General features: G+C 43.6%; 1 protein-coding gene across 2 annotated transcripts in view; it reads left to right on the forward strand.

The window, feature by feature from the left end:
* The first annotated feature begins 936 nt into the window (after window positions 1–936).
* LOC112563839 (myb-like protein X) overlaps window positions 937–21,384 on the forward strand; it is a 46,910-nt gene continuing 26,462 nt past the window's right edge. For both annotated transcript variants that reach the window (XM_025238245.1, XM_025238235.1), the window contains exons 1-2: window positions 937–1,544; window positions 11,019–11,099. In XM_025238245.1, coding sequence (XP_025094030.1) covers window positions 1,082–1,544; window positions 11,019–11,099 — 544 coding nt within the window. In that variant the 5' untranslated portion in view covers window positions 937–1,081. The remainder of the gene's footprint in view (window positions 1,545–11,018; window positions 11,100–21,384) is intronic.

Below are 21,384 nucleotides of genomic sequence, written 5' to 3' on the forward strand. Positions count from 1 at the left end.
TTGGTGGTGCCTGCCGTCCACACCCCGTCCCAGAAGTCGCCTCGCTCGCCGAGTCCCAGCTCCCTGCATGCCAGCGTCGGGCTCAGTCATCTGGACAACCTCATCCGCCTCATGGAACAGCTGTCTACTCTGCGCGACGAGAACATGCGACTGCGGAAGAAGTGTGACTACCTGGAGACGACCAAGCAGCTGCTGCAGGCCCGGAACGAGCTGGTTCTCGTGGATCCTCACACTGGCTCGCTCCGGTCGCTGCCAGTCAAGCAGAAACACAAATCGCAGGAGAAACGAAAGGAAAAGGATGTCCATCGCACAGTTCGCCCTCGTCTGCCCAGTGCCGAGGATGTACAGTGCATGGATATTTCGGAATCGGCATCGGACCACAGATCCGAACGCCAGAAAGGCTCGATTCACAAGCGCAGTTTTTCAACAGGGTCTTTAGAAGTGGAGATAATCGATGAAACCACAACCAGCCACGGCCGAGAAGTTTTAATTTCCAAGTCAAAGAGCGGGAAGAACATTTTAGGAACTAAGTCACCTGGTAGCAAGCAAAAAGCCAAAAGTTCGAAGTGGGCGCGCGTGAAAAAGGTGTTGACTGGGCAAAAGCTTTATGAAGATCTAGGCACCACCATCCGATCCCTGAAGGAGCTAGGGCGTTCGTCACAGAGGTATTCTTCTGTGAGCACCACTCACGACCTCAGCCCGCCTTCACAACGGATGGTGGAGAACCGGTCCCTGGACAGCGGGGTCAGCACAAGCCTTGACACCGACAGCGCCGCCCGCTTGCCCCGCACCTCCACCTCTTCCACCGAGCCTTCCAGCTCGGGTCGCTCACCTAACCAGACGGGTGAGACGGCGGGAGTGGTGGAGGAGCTGGGCACGGAGATCTGGATGGGCCCACCCGGGTGGTGGGAGCAGTACGAGGCCCGCAAACAGAGTGAAGCCTCGTCCAGCGACGTCAGCTCAGTGATAGAGGTGAAGACCATGTACCTGGGCAGCAAGCAGAAGGACTCGGAGCGCTTGCTGAGGGTTAAGCCGCTGACACGCCGACAGTCCAGTCCCAGCCTGACCAGCAAGGACGTGGATGACAAAGCACAGGCGCAGGCCGAAGAACTTGAACCAAGTGCACCGCTCTTCCAGCTGCAAAGGCGAAGACCTGGACCTGTCCAAAGAGGTCTCGATGGGAAAAAGTGAGCGGGACGCTAAAAAGACCTACCGCACCGCCTGGGGGCGCGTGAAGGAGATGATGCACGTGCGGAAGGACAGCGTGAAGAAGCGGTCTCACCGCGATCGAGACGGCCTGGAGCTGAGCCAGGGAGAGGATGTCTCCGAGGGCGATGTGGAAGGGCTGATGGAGGAGAACTGGTCTGGAGACTTCGCCGATGGCGTCATGAGCCGCTCCACCCCAAGGACGTCGCCAATGGTGGTGCCACGCCAGGCCAACACCAAGAGCTTCAGCGAGTCGCCCCCGCAGATCACCTTGGACGCCTCTCCTCCTTCCAGAATGGCGTCGTCAGCCGGCAGCGCCGAGATGGCAGCTTTGCTGGGTGAGAAGAGCATCTCGATCTTTTAAATACTTTTTGACAAACACCCTACCACTGAAAACGTTTTTTTTTTTTTCCCCCGTCTTCTTCTTCGATTTCTCTTGTCTTTTTTCAACTCTTTCTCTTTTTTTATGTGCGTGTGTGTTTCTTTCTTTATCCCACCTCTATTTATTTCTCTCCAATGGCAGGTTTGCTGGGCGGGCTATATTTATAGATGAAATTTTTTCATCCATCTCTGTTTCGCAGTCTTCACCCTCAGTTTCTCTCACCTTCTTGCTCGCTCAGGAACACGTACATGCAGCTGTTCTTGCTTGTAAATCACATACTATCTAATTATAGAAACAGAGGCAAAAAGAGATAGCAGCCTCTCAGTGCTGCGTGTATCGCATTTTTTTTTTTTTTTGCTTCCGAAATTTTGGTCGAGCAGCGTGCAAAACACAAACACGCAAAATTGTTCTACATCCACTTCTCTTCTTCACCGTACTCATCCTCCTCTCCGCCGTGGAATGTGAACCCCCTGCTAAAGACTAACAGCGAGCAGATCTTGAGAATCCAGGTGATGGCTACCTGTGAAAAGCTCGGTTTGTTGCAGAGAAACTGTAACACAACGACTTACTGAACACGTGGCTCGTGCTTCTTTGCAGGCGCATAAGCCCAGTAGACTCATGAGAAGCAAAAGAGGTCGTGACCTTAGGGTAGAGTAGTACAGTGATGGACCACGCTTGGAGGTGACATGGAACTTGTCACTAAGACTCCAGTTTATTTATTTTCAACACATCGTGGAGGTGCAGAACATGTCAACACAAAGTTTGACCTCATGACAGCTGGCACTATTCCTTACATGAGACATCACCTGTCTTTCACTCACCGGTCTCTGACTCTCATCACTTTTGACATAACTGGTGACAATGATGACAGTCGATTACACATTAACGAAGATTTGATTTCTTTGGTGCTGTGGCCACGTACACTGGACGATAGCTCTAGTAATAGTTCACAAGGAGTTTAGCTTACTGCTAGGCAGTTAGTATCCAGCTAACGCGTCTTTGCACACGGCCCTAGACTTTCTTGCCTGGGGTATGTCCAGCTTTTATTTGTCGTTCAATAAAATGCCCAGCAAGGTGGAAATGGAGACATTTGTGTGTGTGTGCACGTGCGTTCGTTCGTTAAAGTTATGTGATAGGACAGTGGTTGTGGTAGGGGTAGGCGCAAGGGTAGGGTAAAGAAGCAACAAAACCGATGTAAGTCGACAGTTATCTACATGTGTACTACAAAGAGGGGTTGGGCTGGAGGTTAAGTACAGTAATTTATTCTCCGACCATCCCTTTGTCTGCGTGCCACTTGACAATAACGATAATGGACCTTGGGGCGCTGACCCTGGTTATAGTGCTGACATGTGGGCCGTGGCTAGTGTAAACCCTGGGTGGCTTGGGGAGGACATTTATTACTGGGGGACTGGTGTAGCAGACGTAGTTCTGTTCTCCACAACGCGCGCAACGCACGCGCACTGGAGTAGTGCAAAGGCAGATTTTGCGACCGAGCATGATATCGTTAAAGTGTGTGGCAAGTGCCAGACTTCCAGGACCCAGTTATTTTTAGTCCACGTTGGCTGGCAGGCATCAGGTGTGAGTGAGTGTTTCTTTGGTGTAGTAAAGGTACGGGGAAGGATGGGAAAGGGGTGGTGGTTGTGGAAGGGGCGGGGTTATTTGTGTGGTGAAGAGATGAAAGAGAAGTGTATGAAGGATGCTCGCTTGCCGGAGGGGTGGGGGAGAGGCAGAGCTCAGGGAGATGAATCATACCGGCAAAAGACGGGGCGCCCGCCGTGCTTGGGGCGCACACTGTTTTTGTCCGGAACCTGCGGGCTCAGTGATCTATTTTCGTACAGGTAGAAAAATGCTTCAGTCTCTCCCCCACTTAGACAGGACTATTTACCTCCCGTCTTGCCGCCCACCCCTCGACACAACCCTTCACCACCTTCCGGATGTTTGAACCATCATGTGCTTGATAGTGGAGGGTCGGGGTGGGTGGCGGGGGTGTCATATGTTCGATAGCTTTCTTGCATGGCTGTTTCACTGACTCACTGATCACACCCAGCAATCCACCCACCGACACACGTTGTCGCTCAGTCTGTATTACTTTTATTTTTTTTAATCTTCACTTCCTCCATCTTTCTGCATATCACCAAATGCAAAGGAAGAAATGTTACATGAGATATGGCTTGAATCATAATCTTAACTCGAAATCGTGAACTAGAAATAAATAACATCAGTGGTATTCTTACCCTAAAAATAAAATGTTTCCTATGAGATCATAGGGTTTTCTCCGAACAACAGGTTTTGTTTGTCCGTTTTGTAGTTATGTTTAGCCTCATAAGCTTTTCTGTTAGTGTGCAGACGTGTGACAAGGGTTAAGAATGATCATAGGGCTTAGCTGCAGTATCGGTTGGGGGTGGGGTGGATTTGGCTTGGGCACCATCCTGCTGCTCAAACAACCTGACGGCTTATCCTCACCCCAGGTATTTATATTTCATCTCGCCGCTACATACCGGGCGTTGTCCGGACACAAAGTGTAAATACAAGCTGTTTCCAGCCTGCTCTGGGTGATAACACCAGAACTTTACAGTCCCAGCTGTTTTTCTACACGATTTTCATCGTCGCCGGGATGTCAGTTTACTGATGGTGTCAGCAAGTCGGTTGTTCGGGAGATGATGATGTTTCCTCGCAGCTGTCTCACAACCCTTATCTGAAGCAAACCTTTCATTTTTAACATTTTATTAGAGTCAATGCCACTCAGTTTCAAAATAAAAGTTATTTCAATACCAGCATACTATCATACAACTGATAACATTAGTTTCTGATTAGAACTAAGAAAACAAACAACAGAAACATGTAAAAACACCCGTAAATTAAACTATTTTATCTATTAAATGTCGTTGGTGTATTAACTATTCTTTACTAAATAGACAGTGTTTTTGATGCTAGTGTGGGCTGAGATAAAGGAAACTTCACCGTTGACATGATGATGATATTTGCCCGTTTTTCATACGATGGTATTTAAAATATAGACCCCAATCCCTTTCAGATAAACAGGTAAACAGGTGTTGCTTTGCTCCATGAGCTCTTTTTGATTAGAAAGAAATGATTTTGTTAGGTGTGACAATGTAGTCATTATCATCTTCAATATTTTGTTTGACATTTGATCCGACATGTGAACGCAGGTAAAGTTGTTTTCTTCCGGAACACTCAAAATAATAATAATAATGCACAAATAAAATACTACCACATAAAACAATTTACATAAAATAACATGTTCTCATAAATGTACACTGGCGATGTACACATAATCTGTCATCATCCTCTCATCATTCCTTATCCTATGAGAAGCAGCTGACCATAGAAACAGAGGCTGTGGTGGTTTGTCCGTAACCTTACAGTTGAAACTTACTCAGATAAATCTTTTAACATAATACATAATTAAAAAAAACCCGAATATTTAGAACGAATATTTTGTTCCTTTCTTTATGTTTCTGGCACCTCTATTTTCTGATGAGACAGCCGAAATATTAACTTAGTTAACATTCTTTAGGAGCGCACCGGTTAAGACAGTAGTAAATGTCTCTTCCCTGAGTTTAGCTAAGGGAGCAAAAAGGAGTGAAGGAAGGAGCAAAAAGGAGTGAAGGAGTAGACGGTGTGAAACCTGTCTGAAACTCTTCCAGCCCAGGAGAGCAGCCTGGTACAAACCATTACAGAGCATTTACGGGTGGCAGATTTGACGCAGACACCCGACAGTGTGGAGAGGGAAGTGGAGGGAGATTTTGATATCGCCTCCAGGAATAGGCGAACATGACAGTTTTGTTGCAGGGATTCGACATGATGAACTTCGGATTTTGAAGCAAACATTCAGGCAACGCAGATGGTACACAGTATGATGTCTTAGTTTTGTACAGACACGAGGGGCACTTACATCCGAACTGAATTGAAAACGGCATTTTTTTTTTTAAATTTTTTTTTTTTTTTTTTGATGGGGCAGGCGCCGTAAGTGGTGTATTGCGAAGTTCTCCGTTGTTAGTCTCGCCGAGCCTTAACAATGAGTGTCGGAAGCTGTGTACACACCAGCCTCGTTTTAGTGGTTAACTGGAAAAAAAATCGTCTGCCAGCAGTCTAGTAATACAAGTTCGTGGTCTCTCTACGCCTCCACCTGCTGTTCTGGGAAACTTGACTTGTTCACACACGCCAGATGGATAAAAAGAAAAGACACAAGACAAAGGCTTTTCTCGAGACCCAGAAAAAGAGGCACAGTGGGCGACAGTGACGTCACACACATTAGATGACGTAAACTGACCTACATTCGCAAAACGGGAACACGATGCTTTAGTTTGAATTGTCTTCAGGTATAAAAGAATGTAGATATCCGTAGATATATTTTTAAAAACAGAAAATAAGAACAAACAGTTGAGGTCCTCGTCAGGTGAAATGATTGTTAAGGCGTTATTTCTGCTGAGCTGTGTTCACATCGTCCCTCGCCGTAGCCGTTAGGTCGTGTATTCCAGCCTCAGTTCAAGGGAGAGGAGCCCTTCCTCTGATCTCTGATGTGGATCTCCAGGGTTCTCTGTCCATTCTCCACCCATCGTCTAACTCGGTTGCCGGCGGAGCCCAAACTTTTTTCTGCATGGCCTCCCGGAGCTGTCGACCTCACTGCAGGCACGATTCCAGTGCAGATATTCAGATTGTGACCGCCCGCCAGCTTCACTTTGTTGGAAGGCCTGTTTATATTTAGTCCCACGTGACAACTTAAGCCTTAGGAAGCAAGATAACTGCTATAATCTGCATTTGTATAGAACTTTATTACAGGACGTCTGTACTCTTCACCCAAATACCGGGTGCCACATGCAAGTCTTCAGCTACTTTCAGACGATATAGAAAACACCAACAAAAATCTGAATTTAAGAAACAAATGTAATATCAGAAAAATACTCAACCAACAAAATGATTAACTTAATTAAAAAATACATTATGACCCATAAAACAGTTAGTCCCACTTTTATGGTGAGTCTTACAGTTCACTTCCATAGAAAGTTTTCTTTGAAGACCTCCGCCGTCAGGTTCAGAGCTCCGACACGAAAGAACAATGGGAGAGAGAGAGAGAAAGAGTAGAGAGAGAGAGACAGAACCTACCCACTTCACTGCTAACTGTACACACAACACTGGTCAACCGCCCTCTCCATCACCTGTCTATGGATTCGCACTTCACAACGCCGAGGATCAATCGATTCCGAAAAGTGAAATCGGTGAACACTGGCAGGTCCATGGAAACATTCCAATGAAAACAAAGGCATTGGCTGGACGGAGAAAAGGTCAAGTGTCAGGTCTCTGATAGGCTCGCCTCTCTTGCCGAGGCCCGCTACAGTCCGGTAACATCTCGAAGTAAACCAGCAAGAGTTTGTATTTGCGAGGGGAAATTGAAATGTGTACAGAAACTTCAGGAGTGATGTCCACTAATATCGTTTTGGATTACTTCGCTGGAAGCCCTCGAGCACGGTTCGAGCAAGAAAAACTCCCGGAGCTGTCAACCTCATTGCAGGCACGATTCCAGTGCAAATTTTAAGATTCCGACCACCCGCGGGCTTCACTTTGTTAAAAAACCTCTATACTTAGTCCCATGACAACTTCAGCTTTGGGAAACAAGATAACTGCAATAAATCTGCATTTTTTATAGGCCATCTGTAACCGGAATATAATAATAGTGTTCAGAAAAGCTCGAAATATATAAAATTGTCGAGTGTGTGACTGACATTATAGAGATATATAAAGTATCTGGTTAAGAAGGACAATGTAAAAGGATTCAGTTGGTTTAAAAAAAAAAGATTTGGAGTTTTTTTGCGCATTATGGGTTTTGTCGCACTAATGTTTACTCGTTAGCACTGGATGATTTGATATGAGAATCGTTTCAAAGGGGTTATGAAGAGTACAAAGTATTAAATCTGTCAAGTGGGATGTGTCTTGCACACAGTTCATCGCCATAATTGCAGTGTCCCATGATTTGTGCGGATGAATCTTTCCCGCCTCTAATAGAGGCCGCGGACCTAATCCACAGGATGGGTGGGTTGGTCCGGAGGAGAGCAATAGTTGAGAGGGCAGCAGCAGCAGCAGCAGCAGCAGCAGCAGCAGCAGCAGCAGCAGCAGCAGCAGCAACATCATTGCTGTGGTCACTTTGGCATTCGAACGAAGACTTTCTTTCCATAAGAGGATTTTCATGTCTTTCTTTACCTTCAAGGAAAAAAAACGAAAAGACAATCATGTAACCTTCTTAGTCCCTGGAGAGTAGACACCGGACATAATATTTGAAAAGATTTTTTTTTTGGTCCGAGTCTTCGAAACCAGTTTTTCTATCAGCCGTAAAACATTTACCAGTTTATTTTATCTTTGATTTGATGAAAGTGGAATGAAAGACATGAAGAGAAAGAAAATAGGATTCCTTTTGAATATTGTTTTCAAAGAGTGGTGTCGATGTTCTGAAGCTGATGTAGAGGACTTATAGTCTCAAAGCAGACATTACACTGGAGAGATGCAGCGAGTCTTACATTCATGTTCACAGACACAAATGTGACTAGAGACGAGAAGTTCTTTGATAGAAGGTCTGGCAGCAATTTCAGATTAACACAAATATTGACACCATACTGGTTTTAATATCCATTCGGCAGGACAAGTGTTGCCCTCTACTTGTAGACTTATGCAGTGTGGTCATCATTCTACTGTCGTGTCTGAGAAAATACTATTGACATCTAATTGGAATTCATCTTTATTTTAAAACCTACATTTGACATATCATTCCTGTCTTTTGTGTTTCGAAAAATTGGATTCAAGTTTTGTTGTCATAAAGAACCTTAAACCCCATTTTCTGTTAAAGCCGTTGATCACTACCACTGGAGAATTTTCCTCCTGGTCAAAGAATTATTTGGAGGGTAGGTGGAAGTCTTGGCTTAATTAGAAAACAATTGTCTTTAGTTTTCAACTTTTGAACACTTTGATGTTCTGAGAGCCGCACATTGTTTTAGCTCTTGGATCTTGAGGCACAGACGATAACGATTCTCCAGGGTGTTGAATCAAGGGTCTACATACCTCAAGGGCTGTTACTGGAAACGGATGCATGTTCTGGAAACTATTTTGGACGAGGGCAAAGAGGAATTAGATAGGATCTAAAATTAGCAGCAAAGCTTTTGGCGCTTATCAGTACATCAAATAGGAAGAACAAAACAAAAGTGGGACCCAGTAGACGAGTGCAAAGTACTTTTTTTTTTGTTAGCATTTTTGATATTTCTGTTAAAGACAAGTGTTCTTATCTACGTTTGCAGTTGTTAAGCTTTCTGAGAGTGAAGCATGTGTGAAGTGTCATAGTCACTTTGAGGCCCAGGAGACTGATGTGGATGGCACCCTTTAGCTGTTGCCGGAAGAGCGAAGTCAATCTGTTGGCGTCCCAGTAAAAGGAATTCTCAGTTGGCACTCTTCCGGTATCATTCTCCGTATTATAATATCTTTTTCTCTCTCAGTAACCTAACTTTCTTGTTTTTTTCTGTCTTCATCTGTCTCTACTCTGTCTTTTTTGCATCGTCGGTTCTTCTGGTCCCGATAGTAGCTCCCCCAGGCTTTATTCTCTCTTTGTTCTTTGTTTTTAATTTTTTTTCAAACTTTTTTTTGATTTTATTATTTTTTGCTTGTTCCTTTTTTTGTCTTTAATATTTTTTCCTTTTTTTTTGTTCGTTTATCTCTATATATTGTTTTTTGGTCTTTTGATCTTTTATTTTTTTAGTTTTTTTCTTTTTCTTTTAGTCTGTTTTATTTATTTAGTTTTTTTATTCGTTTCTTTGCTTTTTATTTGATTTCAGTTTTTTTTTGCTTTTTTGTTCTTTTGTTATTTATTTATTTATTTTTGCTTCCTAATTTTTTAGTTTTGGTTGTTTTATTTGTTTTTTTATCCACTTTTTTCTTTCCTTTTTTATCTTCTTTGTTTCGTTGTAGGCTGGGCGGGTTGGTGTGTCTGTGTGAGGAATTTCTGTAACGAATGCTGCTCGTTATTTGTTCACCGAGTTCCTTGTAGACACAGCAATAACCAAGCAGCAATAAAACATGTGATACAGTGGACTTCACAGACTGCTGCCGACATCTGAAGCTTGCTTATAGGGTATAGCTGTTATTTTGACAGGAGGATAGCGATATCAGTGGCGAGTAGAATAAAACACAATCATAATCTCTAGAAGCGTGAGCTCGCAGTGATCGTCTGCGCAGCAATGGTGGTAACAACATTATTATCTTATTACTTATTCCCCAGAGAATCCTAATCAGAGTTGTTGCCCTTTTACAACTTTATAACATTATACACTGTCTAGAGCTCTTTAGATGCTGTCTAGTGCTCCAAGTACTGCTGTCTAGTGCTCTAATGTACTGTTGTCTTGTGCTCTACTGTGCGCAGACGAGCAGCCATTAATTTGTTTAAGTCTATTAAGGCCCTTGAGTTGCTGTTGGCGTTGACAACATCCTGTAGTTGATTTTCTACCCCTCCCACACGCCCCATCACGAACTAATGAGTAGTGTTCGATACTGACGGAAAGGACAACGGATCATAGAGGCCATGATTAACTATTATTTCAGACAAAATAATCGGTTACATCAAAGGGAGCAAAGCCCTGATGGACGATGCCGGCATTCAGTGCGTAGCAACGCTGATAACCCAAACTGTGAAATGCCAACATCACCACAGGGACATGTGCTGGGGCGATGGACACGAGGACTCACTCGCCAAGTGATAAGTAACAGCTGGGTGGTAACTAGGATCATACATTCTACCCGAAAGATCCATTCCAGAAAAATGAAGATAACCAGCGTTCGAAGGGCTTGCGATGATTATCAAAGCGGATTTCTCACAATCTGCTAACCTTAGAAGCCGGGCCAATCTAAGGACATTTTTGTTTATTTTTGCATTTTTTTCCAGCGTCTGTCTGCTCATCTTCCTGTTGTGTCGTAATTTTTTATATATACTCTTCTTATTTCCTGTCCATCTGTCTATCTTCCTCAGTTCCATTTAGGTTTCTTATCATGGCGGCAGTAGGTTCTGATGTGGGTTAGGCATGCTGTCCCAATACCCGAAACTGTTTACTGACAAGCGCTGCGCCCGGATTCATCAACGCACCGGAAGTTTGTATTTACAGAGACGAGGCAGCGGCGTCTGGGAGGACGACCTTGATGGCGATGAGTGCGCGCATGTCATAACTATAGGCGGAGAAATTAGCACGAGATGAGGATGGTAGCCGTGATGATGATGATGATGATGATGATGATGATGATGATGGTAGTGGTGGTAGTGGTAGTGGTGGTGGTGGTGGTGTGGTGGGTGGATGGGTGGCTTTGATTGGAAATCTTCCCATAGAACTGAAGAAACTGCAAGTGTCCAAGAGTGACTAGCAAACCATTTATTCTGTTGCAGCGGGATCCATGAGCGAGAAATTCACCCAGAAAATGATTGAGTGGCAGGAGATCCAGCTGAAAAAATCCCCGTCCTTCAAAAGTGAGTGTTTTGCTTGACAAATACAACACAAGCTTGAAGTGCACTGTTAACTTTTCAAGTTCGAATCTCATCTCTGTTCAGATTCCTGATTAGTATTACTGAGTTAAGGTTTAAAAAAAATGGAATGTCTTGTCTGATGAAAACCAAAGTCAGTTTGGTGTGAGGATGAAAGGATGGTGATGGTCCCACTTGAACAATCCTTTGCTGTATGACTACACTTTTTATCATTGTTTCATGTCATTGAGCATCATTAAAGGTGTAATAAATATATAAGTGAGATTATTTTAGATACAATACAAGGAAATGTTATTAAATGTCACGTTGGTTGTTTTCAGTGGTCAAGGAAGTCTCGCTTTTTTTCTATTAAAAAGTTTTATTTCAGGATCACGGACTTTTCTTTCTCTCATTTAGGCATTCTGCTTCTTGTTTACATACTAACAGCATTCATGTGCTTATACAATATAACTACATTATGATGAGTTCCATAAATGCTGATGCAGTGGCGTGGGTAAGATGTTCAGCTTTGAGGGTGGGAGGTGGGGAGCAAACTCCATGTTGACAAACAGTGTTCACATCCTTGCCTCCTCAGTTTCTTTTTTGAACGGCGGCTGCCCATCTTTGTCCCCCCTGGTTCCTACGGCATTGTGGAATGGAAATAAAATAGAATTTTTTTGTAAACTTTAGCTACTATAGTGTATCCATACATCAATCACTTTATCCACTAATAATTTTTGTTGACATTTTGTATGAATATCTTGATTTTTTTTGTCGTCCCGTTCTTAAAAAAGGACTTGTACTACATTGATTTGTTATAATGAATTGAACTGAGTTTGGAAAACATCTATGCATAACCTAAGTAATGCAAAGCTGTAAAGAATGTGTGTGTGGTGTGCTTTTTTTCTGTGTGTGTGCGTGTGTGTGTCCATCCATACACGTGTGCGTGTATCTGTACTTTCAATCTTTGACATGTTATGTCATGGCAACAAAATGAGTGGCCTACAATGAAATTTACTGTCATTATACTAAAGGAATTTGTATTGTAAATATTTTCAGACGATGTCATAAGCAAGAAAATTTATGTGAAAAAGACAAAAAAATTATCAATAAGGCTAAGAACAAACCTCTCCAGCATCCCTTATTGCATTGTAATAGATATTGTAGCCTTTAAAAGATGCGCAGAAAGGATATTTTTTACTAGCGTATGCGCTGAAACAAAAAGTAAAAAAACAAACTCGGAACAAACTGTATAATCCGTTTTTTTTTCCATCGTTATCGAAAATCGTTACAAATACAGTGGCTTTGACATCTTGAACGTAAAGACATAGAGAAAACGAGGATTGGACATTGAGGTAGCAGGAATTAGGTTTTTTTTTTCAAAAAGCTTCCAAATCATTCACATGACAGAAAGTAACCCCCGGTGGCACAACGGTTAAGCCTGTCACCAAAACAGTGAGGACTGGCTGCCCTGGGTTCAGATCTCGTTTCGGGCACGCTGGTCTTTTTCTTGCATGTCGCACCTATTCACAGGGTTGGCTTCTTTGCTTAGTTGCTGGCTCGGTGTAAAGCACCTTTCCCACCCTTATTTCCACCCCTACCCAAACTTCCCAGTCGCCTCCAACGGAACTTTTGAGTAACATTCGTTTACGATTAGAAAGGCAGAGGTTCCTTGGAGGAAAGGCCCACGGATTGGTGCAGCGGGTCGCATACTTGTCTCTCGCCGCCTGCCAGGCCTTGGTGTGGTCCGCCAAGACAGACTGCGACCACAAGAGCCCAGACTGGTGACGTCACGCCGCCTACCCAGAGCGCGCCAACTTCATTCCTTCTCTCTCTCGCGCGCGGCCGTAATGAGTTTTCTGAGTAGCTTGTTCCTTTTCGATTATCGAGCGCAGGCATGCGCTTGCCATCCTGTTTAGTCGAGTCTGGCATTCACCTGCGTTAAATCAGGTGCAGCCTTTGCTGTTAAGCGTACGTGGCACAGGCTTCAACCGCGTCGCCTGTTTATGATGGACAGGGAGGCGGGACAAGTTTAATGTAGGGGGGATGCACTTATTAAGTGGAGTGTACTTGACCTGCATGGCAACCTCAGGACGCACTCGTCTCACTACGGTTAGTGGATTACAAAGGGTAATTATGAGGGATTTTATTTTACATTTGGAAAAAAAACGTATTCTTCTAAAAAAGGGCAGGACAGTTGCAGCAGCCAATTGTACTCGCTAACCCAAGCTCGGTGCAGTTCGTCAGCTTACGCACAAGAAGGTCATCTAGGTACAGAACATCATCTCCTCATTGCAAGTCTCATCTCAATGGGTTGTCTCTGTGCAAGACATCATATCAGTGCAGAATGTCATCAACATGTCATCAACATGCAAAGCTTCATATCAATAGAGCATGTAAGCTCCATAATGATAAAAAACCACATTGAGGACCGAGATACCCGGGCACAGTAGCCGCAAAAGTTGACCTTAGTGACCCAACCCAAAGGCTAGGAGATTGATACTAATAAGTTCGCTAGCAGCCGTTGTTCTGCCTGTTGCTGGAGGCAAGTTGACTTCCGGTCAGGACAAGGTCCGAGGCAGTGAGTGCAGCTGCCGGTGCCGTCGCTCGGATCTTGACGACACCGCCATCCGTCTGTTTGCAATGGCTGACGGGAAGCCCCTGTGATCATTGTGACGCCAAAAGTCTTGGCAATCGTTCACTGGTCATTGCACTCACCACGCGATCGATCCCATCATGCCCTGCCCTTCCTTGCTGCCCAGAAGACTGATTAGATTGTGCGTCTGGCATGCGTGCGTGTGTCGGTGTTTGGGGTCGCATCTTTCGTTAGTCTGTACTCGTTACAGTTTGATTACAGTTTGCTGTGTATTAAAGAGTGTTACATATCAATGTATGTTACATATCAATGGCTGTACCGTGCACGCGCTTCCTTACCCCTACCTCCGGTCGTTGTGTGAGTCAGATCAACGGAACAGTTCGTGTCCCATCTTCATCATTTATCAACATCTCTTCGCAGGGAGAGGCCATCACTCATTGCTGACCCTCTTTAACCCTAGCTTGCTGTTTACTGGCTCTCCTAAAGCAGAACTGGACATCATCAGAAAGATGAAGGAATTACTGCAGTGCTTCAGACCGCAAATTACCGCTGTTACCAAGCAGTGGACAGGGAGGATCATTCTGTTGCCTAGCAACAAGCAGTAAATTGTCAACAGGCCTTGAAACAGAGAGATAGTGTTACACTAGCTAACATCAGACAGTTAATATTATGTTATCAAGTATCAGACAGTTAATATTATGTTATCAAGTATCAGACAGTTAATATTATGTTATCAAGCATCAGACAGTTAATATTATGTTATCAAGCATCAGACAGTTAATATTATGTTATCAAACATCAGACAGTAAGTTGCCAGTTAGTGTTACTTCAGCAAACATCAGGCAGGAAGTTAATCCTATAATACAAGCCAGACAGTTAATTAGCAGTTAGCTGCTTTAGAAAACAACAGTAATTACTATTTATTATTGAAGAAAGGCATAAACTAATCTGGAATACAAAGTTAGCAAGCCTGAAGCTGTCAGTGTTACTTTAGCAAACATTATGAAAATGAGTCTCATGCAATGAAGAGTCAGACAGCTGGTGCTAGCAAACACAGACAGGAAATAAAACTATGTTTTGGCATCAGTATGAAGTCATCCAAAACAGTAAACAGCTAATTTCTATATCATCAAACTGTACAGATTATGCTGAATTAGATTCACAGGCTCTTGCAAGGGATATCCCCCAACCTGTTTAAAAAATGTAAAATGTGTTCAAGTGTTAATAGATGATATTAATGATGATTGATCACGTGACAGTGATGGTGGCTTGCGATGATTAAAAGCTGCTGCTTCTCGTTCCTCTTAATCAAAACAATTTGGTGAAAACTTCAGAAAACATAATCGGCGAACCGGGAAAAAAGGTCTCTTCAGCGAAACACACCAAAATCTGTGGTGACATGTCAGACACGTGGATGAAGCTCCAGACATTGCCATCCACAAACCCAGCACGAGACAGGAAGAGGTCACAGAATGTTGCTGTCACTGTCACCTCAACTTGACCCCAACGCACACGACACGTGACGAGTAGAGAGAGGCCAGTGCGATTTCACAGAGAAATAAAATAATAATTTTACAAAAACGCCTTCGGTAAAAAATAAAAGTAAAACGTGAACAGAAATCCAGTCGGGGTAATAGCAACACAACCATCACCATACCCCGAGAAAACGGAAGTTCGACGATCACGTGCGGAGATTATTGTCACTAAAGTTTGAGGGTAGCGGGGATCGCCATCACGGACATGCGCAGTGGTGGCCCATATTCCTCCATTGTTAATCAGCAACTCACTGTTACTGTTGCGTTTCCAAGCCGTTAAAACGAGGCAGAATGAGTGCACTAGCCTGACCTAGGGCATTATGGGCCAGAAATAATTTCCTAATGGATTGGTGACGTGCGTGGGTGAGTGGGAGAGAGAGGACAGGTGGGATCGGTCTGGGTAGATGTGACGGAAAGAGGACAGGTCTGTCAATAAAACCACGGATTGCAATTCGATTAGTCTTGTACAACGATCCTTGCCTAGCAGTCGTAGACGGAACTAACTGTGAAGTGGTCCACCGTGTCTAAAGAGCAGATGAACGGTCTACTTCTGTCATCTGTTTCTTTTTCCTGAAGAAAAGGAGAAGTTCCTTTCGTTCTCAGGCCTCGGTGATCTACGAAGAGATGACTCTTCCTCCGAAGTCGAGCACACTACCCCCAGCAGACTAACTTACTTGCCTCGGAAGCAAAGTTCTTAAAAGTGAAAAATTCCATGGCATAGATGGCGCATACAACAGCCATAGTCACGCTTGACTAGAGGATTGGCGGGTCACGTGAACACGTCTTCTAAACTGGCGAGAGAGCAGTAAGAGTTACAGCAGCCAGTGCCACTTGCTGTTTGTACTTTATTTTTTGAAAAAAAACCCACATCTTTGAATATTTCCAAGCAGAATTAAGTAAAGCACTTAACTAGATCGATAAGTTTTCTCTACTGTGATCGTCAATGACAACAGTTATGTATGTGTGTGGGAGGGAGATAATAGTTGTGGGAATAAAGTCTTGCTGACTCTCAAAATATATTACAAGTCTTAATTTTGTTCCCATTTCCTCAAGACTGACAAAGGAAATTATTTTTTTTTATCTGGTTTCCCAAACTGAAAAGTGAGCATAATTTTATTTTTTTTTTTGCTCTCTCAGTCGCGTGCATACATTCTACGCACGTGACCGGCCTTGAAGGCGGTTACAGCGAAAAGGAGCATCTGACATTACACACAGAGAGTCCTGTCTTGAGAATCGGGGGAATCTTGAGTCGGCAGAAACAGGGCCGTGTGGTCGAGGCCAAAAGACGACAGGTTAACAAAAAGTCTCGTTGAAGTCCTCAGTCTCCACTCAAACTGCGAGCTCTTCAACCCGTCCTCAGGCTGCCATGCCAGTGGGGAAGTCGGGCACAGGGATGGTGGGGTGGGGTAGGCAGAGACTCCGTGACTCCACTTCTGGAATTGAATGGCAATTGATCAGGACCTCGGAGCCGGAGATAGGAGATAAATGGAGAAGGGGAAGGAGGCTGGGATCAGTGAGCGCCATTTCCACCTCATACACAAGAAACAGAAAGCGATTGTTGACATTTTGGAGCCTCCCATCATCCCTTTCAAGAAAAGGTGAGGTCACGTGATGGAAAGAGATGGTAAGGAATGCCAAACTTCTCGCGATTTCAACAAAAGTCAGCGATAAGGAAGACAGACACGAATACACGTCGGAGTAGGTTATTAAATTGTCTCGACTGAGAATCGGTCGATGTTTTCTGTTGGGGGAGCTGGCAAGCTCGCTTGCTCCTTGCTGTTTATTGAGGGCATGAAAAACACTGATTTCGTCTGAGTGTCGGGGTCGTGACCTGTCACTTTGGCACTACACACAGTTACAAGCTCTATCGTTCAGAACTAGTCTCCTCGATCTGATCGTGGGTTTCCATTTATTATTACTCTACAAGTGAAAGAAATAGATAAAATAAATAGATAAACTCTTTGACTAACAAATCATATAGGCCTGGGTAGTGCTGGAGACCACTAAAGACAAACAACAATCAATATGAACCTACCTTCTAGCCCATTCACTAGTCATTATTCACTAGTCCTGCCCCCTACCCATCCAATCATGTAACTGTTGATATTATCTAGGCAAGTAGTTTATATGACACCAAAGTTATTTTCTCCCATCCTCTTCTCCTCTTAATGCTGTTATTCTCACCTCGTCCGCCGGATTATGCAATTTGTGATCCAACCATATTTTTGAAATTAAGAAATCAAGTCGTCTACTCACATTGCTTGGGTAATAGCCAGAGGAAATAACACTTTCTCAGCGGGTGCGACACATCCCAATAATTATTCTTATTGATGGCGACGGCTCGGCGACATTTCGCTGTGATTATGCAGCGATGATATATCCCGGGGAATAACATTTATTCTCGAAAATGCAACCCTCTTAGCGGTCGCAGCACTTTTCATTGTTGGCGCCAGTTCGGCAATGATATCACCGAGATATTTCTTTATCTTTGTCACTCTGTAACCGATCTCCTCCCACTTTTACAAACAAACCTCTCAAATATCTTATTGAACTCATCCACGCTCATTCATTCTCTTATCTATGGTGTTTACTTATTTTTTTAAAAGTTAGTTCTTAGGCTGAACATCAGTTCTGTCGTCTGCCGTTTCAGAAAATTTCTTTTTCAACCTAAGAAGTGCGCATGCGAAGTACGACCGATGTGGTGAGCATGTGCTTTGAGAACAATGGCTTCCCGAAAATGTATTAAAATCTTTTCGTGCAGCGACACGACATGCATTAAAAATTAAAAATTAGTGTGAAACCCCATTACCGACTACTATTCCTTCCACGTAAAGAACAAAAGTACAAAAATATAAATTCTCCCACAGCGTCAATAAAATATTGCTTTAATACAGAAAAAATACAACCCACCAAAGGAGATCATGCGAAAACTTTTTCTGTATGTCCTTCCCTGACTTCCTGTCAATGCTGGTATAGAATGAGAACTTGCTTCACAGAGCCTCCTGGTCTTTGCAAGCTCTGCTACTTGTGTCTTCTTCCACTTCCGGATTCATGAAGTCCAAACAGGCATCTCCGTACTTCTCAAGATATTCGCTTGCTTTCCATTACCGGAATCTGAACGACAACCTCTTTTGTAGACGCATGTTTGCCCATTCAGCATGAACTTTTTGGAACTCACTCCCTTATGTGACTTGTCATCAGCAGACAATAGTATTTCGTTCGAAATGTGCCTTGAAAACGCTTTAAAGAAAGATCTGGGGATAGTCCTGAGGCGAGAGCAAGTCGATTCCCTTGGGTAAAATGGAGATAAAGCGTTTTGTTTTCGAACCCATAAAGCAGGCACTACTTCATGTTTTTGACACCAGAGCACATTTTTCACCGCTATATAATTACAATTTCAGAGGGTAAAACACTCCGTGGGGTCTGGATTCCGATTTATAACTTTGGAAGATGCTTTCTCTTAAGTTTTTCACATTGTCCAGGACAGCGACTTGCTTGTTTCATAACTACGACCCCATGAGTTCTGGACCACAAGTCCGAGCCTTGCTATTGTTTCTTTATCTCTAGCTTTCCCGTTTGTATTAGTTCTACAGTTTTATCGTTTATAATGGGCTTTGCTTGATTGGTGCTCATGACACAAATGTTGTGGAAGAGCGTTGTAAAATACAAATTATTATTATTAATTACTACTACTACTGCAAGACAAATGACCCACTAGTCCAAAACGAGGCTGCAGTCCAACGTGCACTCACGTGACATCAGTGGTGTATTATGCTGAGTCGGAGATGATAATGATTACTTTTATATGTAGCCTAACCTTAGGGCCCAAGGTCCACACAAACTCACACACACGCACTCAATATCAATCACATGAGGGACAATCAGTAGAAATGTCGACAGAAGGGTCTTGCATGCATTTGTGTCTGTACTGGGTATATTTTCAAGCTTTGTTTCTTAAACTTCTTCCATTAACTATCTGGCGTGATTAACCTGCGTTTCCCCACCCTTCTCGAAGGTTCTCAACTGTGTCGCAGAGGAAAGGGGAAGGATCTGTGGTACTGGTAGCTTGCAAAATGTTTATTGACGGCTTATAGTTAATACCTTATAAGGAGATGACAGTTTAGTTTACTGTGGCATTAAGTGAGGCTGTGGCTTACTGCAAGCTTCAAGCTCTTTCTGCAGGTTCTAGAATCATCTCTCAGTTCTCACATGTTGAAAAAATAACCACGATGAAAGCCCATTTTTCTCTAGATAGTCGATAAAAGGAAATCCACTTTAGCTATATAATCATTTTATTTTTATTAGTCATTTATACATTTGGATGGTGTTCCTGAAATGGAGTTTGGATTTGCAAAACACCATCTTGGAAGGAGTTGACTGGTATGATGATCTAGGGTTCAGATATGCGGGTACTTTTGTTAACTCCTACATCACCCCTTACCTCCTAACCCACCCATAATGGGAAATAACCACCAGGAGGAAAGCGCCTTCCCATGAAATAAAATATTCAACTTGTCATGAGTGAGAGGGTTCTCTCTAGTTTTACAGCTTTTCCTGGAACTTTTCTGTTTTAATCTTCTTTTATAGCAACCCATATTCCCCAGACTTCCCGTCCCGCCTTATCATTTCATAGTCGCTAGTTAAGATGGCTGTCCCCAAGACTTTTCTTAATGAATTATATTTATTATTTTATTATAACACTTTTGAACCAAAATGCATTAAAACCCAAGTGAGACTTGGCAAATAAATGTCTGCTCGGGTCAGGTTGGAGTAGAGTAGTTCCGGTGTGGCCTGAGTTAAGAGGTTCATCTAGTTATGTTTTACGGTTGTAAAGAGACACGAGGCTAACCTTCGTAAATATTGTTGTTACGAGTGAAAGACGAAAGATGAAATAATAACAACATAAGAGTGCGAGAGGAGCCAGACAAAGTAACAGGCAGACACAGGATGTGCAGGAGGGTGTAAGACATTTTGGAACCTGTAAAAAGCGAGTAAAGTGCGTGCATATGTACAGGGGTGGGGGAGTGTGTGCGGGGTGGGTGGAAGGTAGCATGCAGTGCATGAACTCAAACAGTTCGTCACTGTCGACACTGCGGCGTTGAGTGGCTTGGCCTGGCTTCCTGGGTGCAACCGTTGCTATTTGTGGGGGATGCGCGAGCCGCTGCTCATTGGGAAGCAAGAACAGAGACATTAGACATTGTAAACACATTTTAGTGGACCAATGATTGAGAGACAGGGAGAAAGATGTTACAGGGAGGAAAGAGGGTCAAAGAAAAGGCAGATTGGGGTCGGGGAAGAGAGAGAGAGAGAAGGACAAAGAGAGAAAAGGATGAGAGGAGTACAGGAAAAAAGGACACGCCCGGGCAGCAAGAATTGATCAGCGACCAGACCTATCAGTAGCAGCAAGCGGCCAGCAAGACTGGAGGCCTGGGGGTAGAGGGAGGGTGCTGTGGAAGGACGCTGGCGATAAGTTCCGCGACATGCGGCGGTGGCAGCAGTCGGTGGTGGAGTTGGCGTAGCTGTCGGTCAGCAGCGGAGTGAGGAGGCGACCGAGCGCCGGTCACACAGGATAACACAGCGGCAAGTTCTCTTCCCCAACCATGTTCTGCTGTTCTTTTCGGAAAGGTGAGCGCTTCATCGGGATGAAAATGGCGATGTCACAAGGTGTTTCTGGCTTTTTGTTTGTGTAGGCTGTTATTTCAGTTGGGTTCTCGGACGTTTAGCATCAGCTTCGTTTTTGTTTTGCTTTGCCTTTTTTATGTTGTTTGTTTTTCCAGTTTGCGTTCAGTCTCACATTATCAACTGAGCTCAAAGTGAAACATTCGTTTGGTTTATTTTACATTAGGACATGCTGTGTAACCAAGGAAACACCTTGTCCTCCTGTTCATTCAACAAAGAGTCAATTGAACAACAGAGACTGCTTAGTTTACTTCCTTATATTTGAATCATTTTATCACAACAACGACTGTTGATATTTAATATTTACTCAGTGTAATACCAGAGCTCCTTATTAATATATAAAACGGTTGTTCGATGCAATAATGTATTGACTAGTTACTATGAAAACGATTGTACAGTGCAGTAAGGTGATGATTTATCAGTATTCGAAACGTGTGATCGGTGTGATAATGTTAATATTAAATAAAGTGAGAGGGAGAGA

The sequence above is a fragment of the Pomacea canaliculata genome, linkage group LG1 (genome assembly GCF_003073045.1).
Source record: "Pomacea canaliculata isolate SZHN2017 linkage group LG1, ASM307304v1, whole genome shotgun sequence".
NCBI lineage: Eukaryota > Metazoa > Mollusca > Gastropoda > Architaenioglossa > Ampullariidae > Pomacea > Pomacea canaliculata.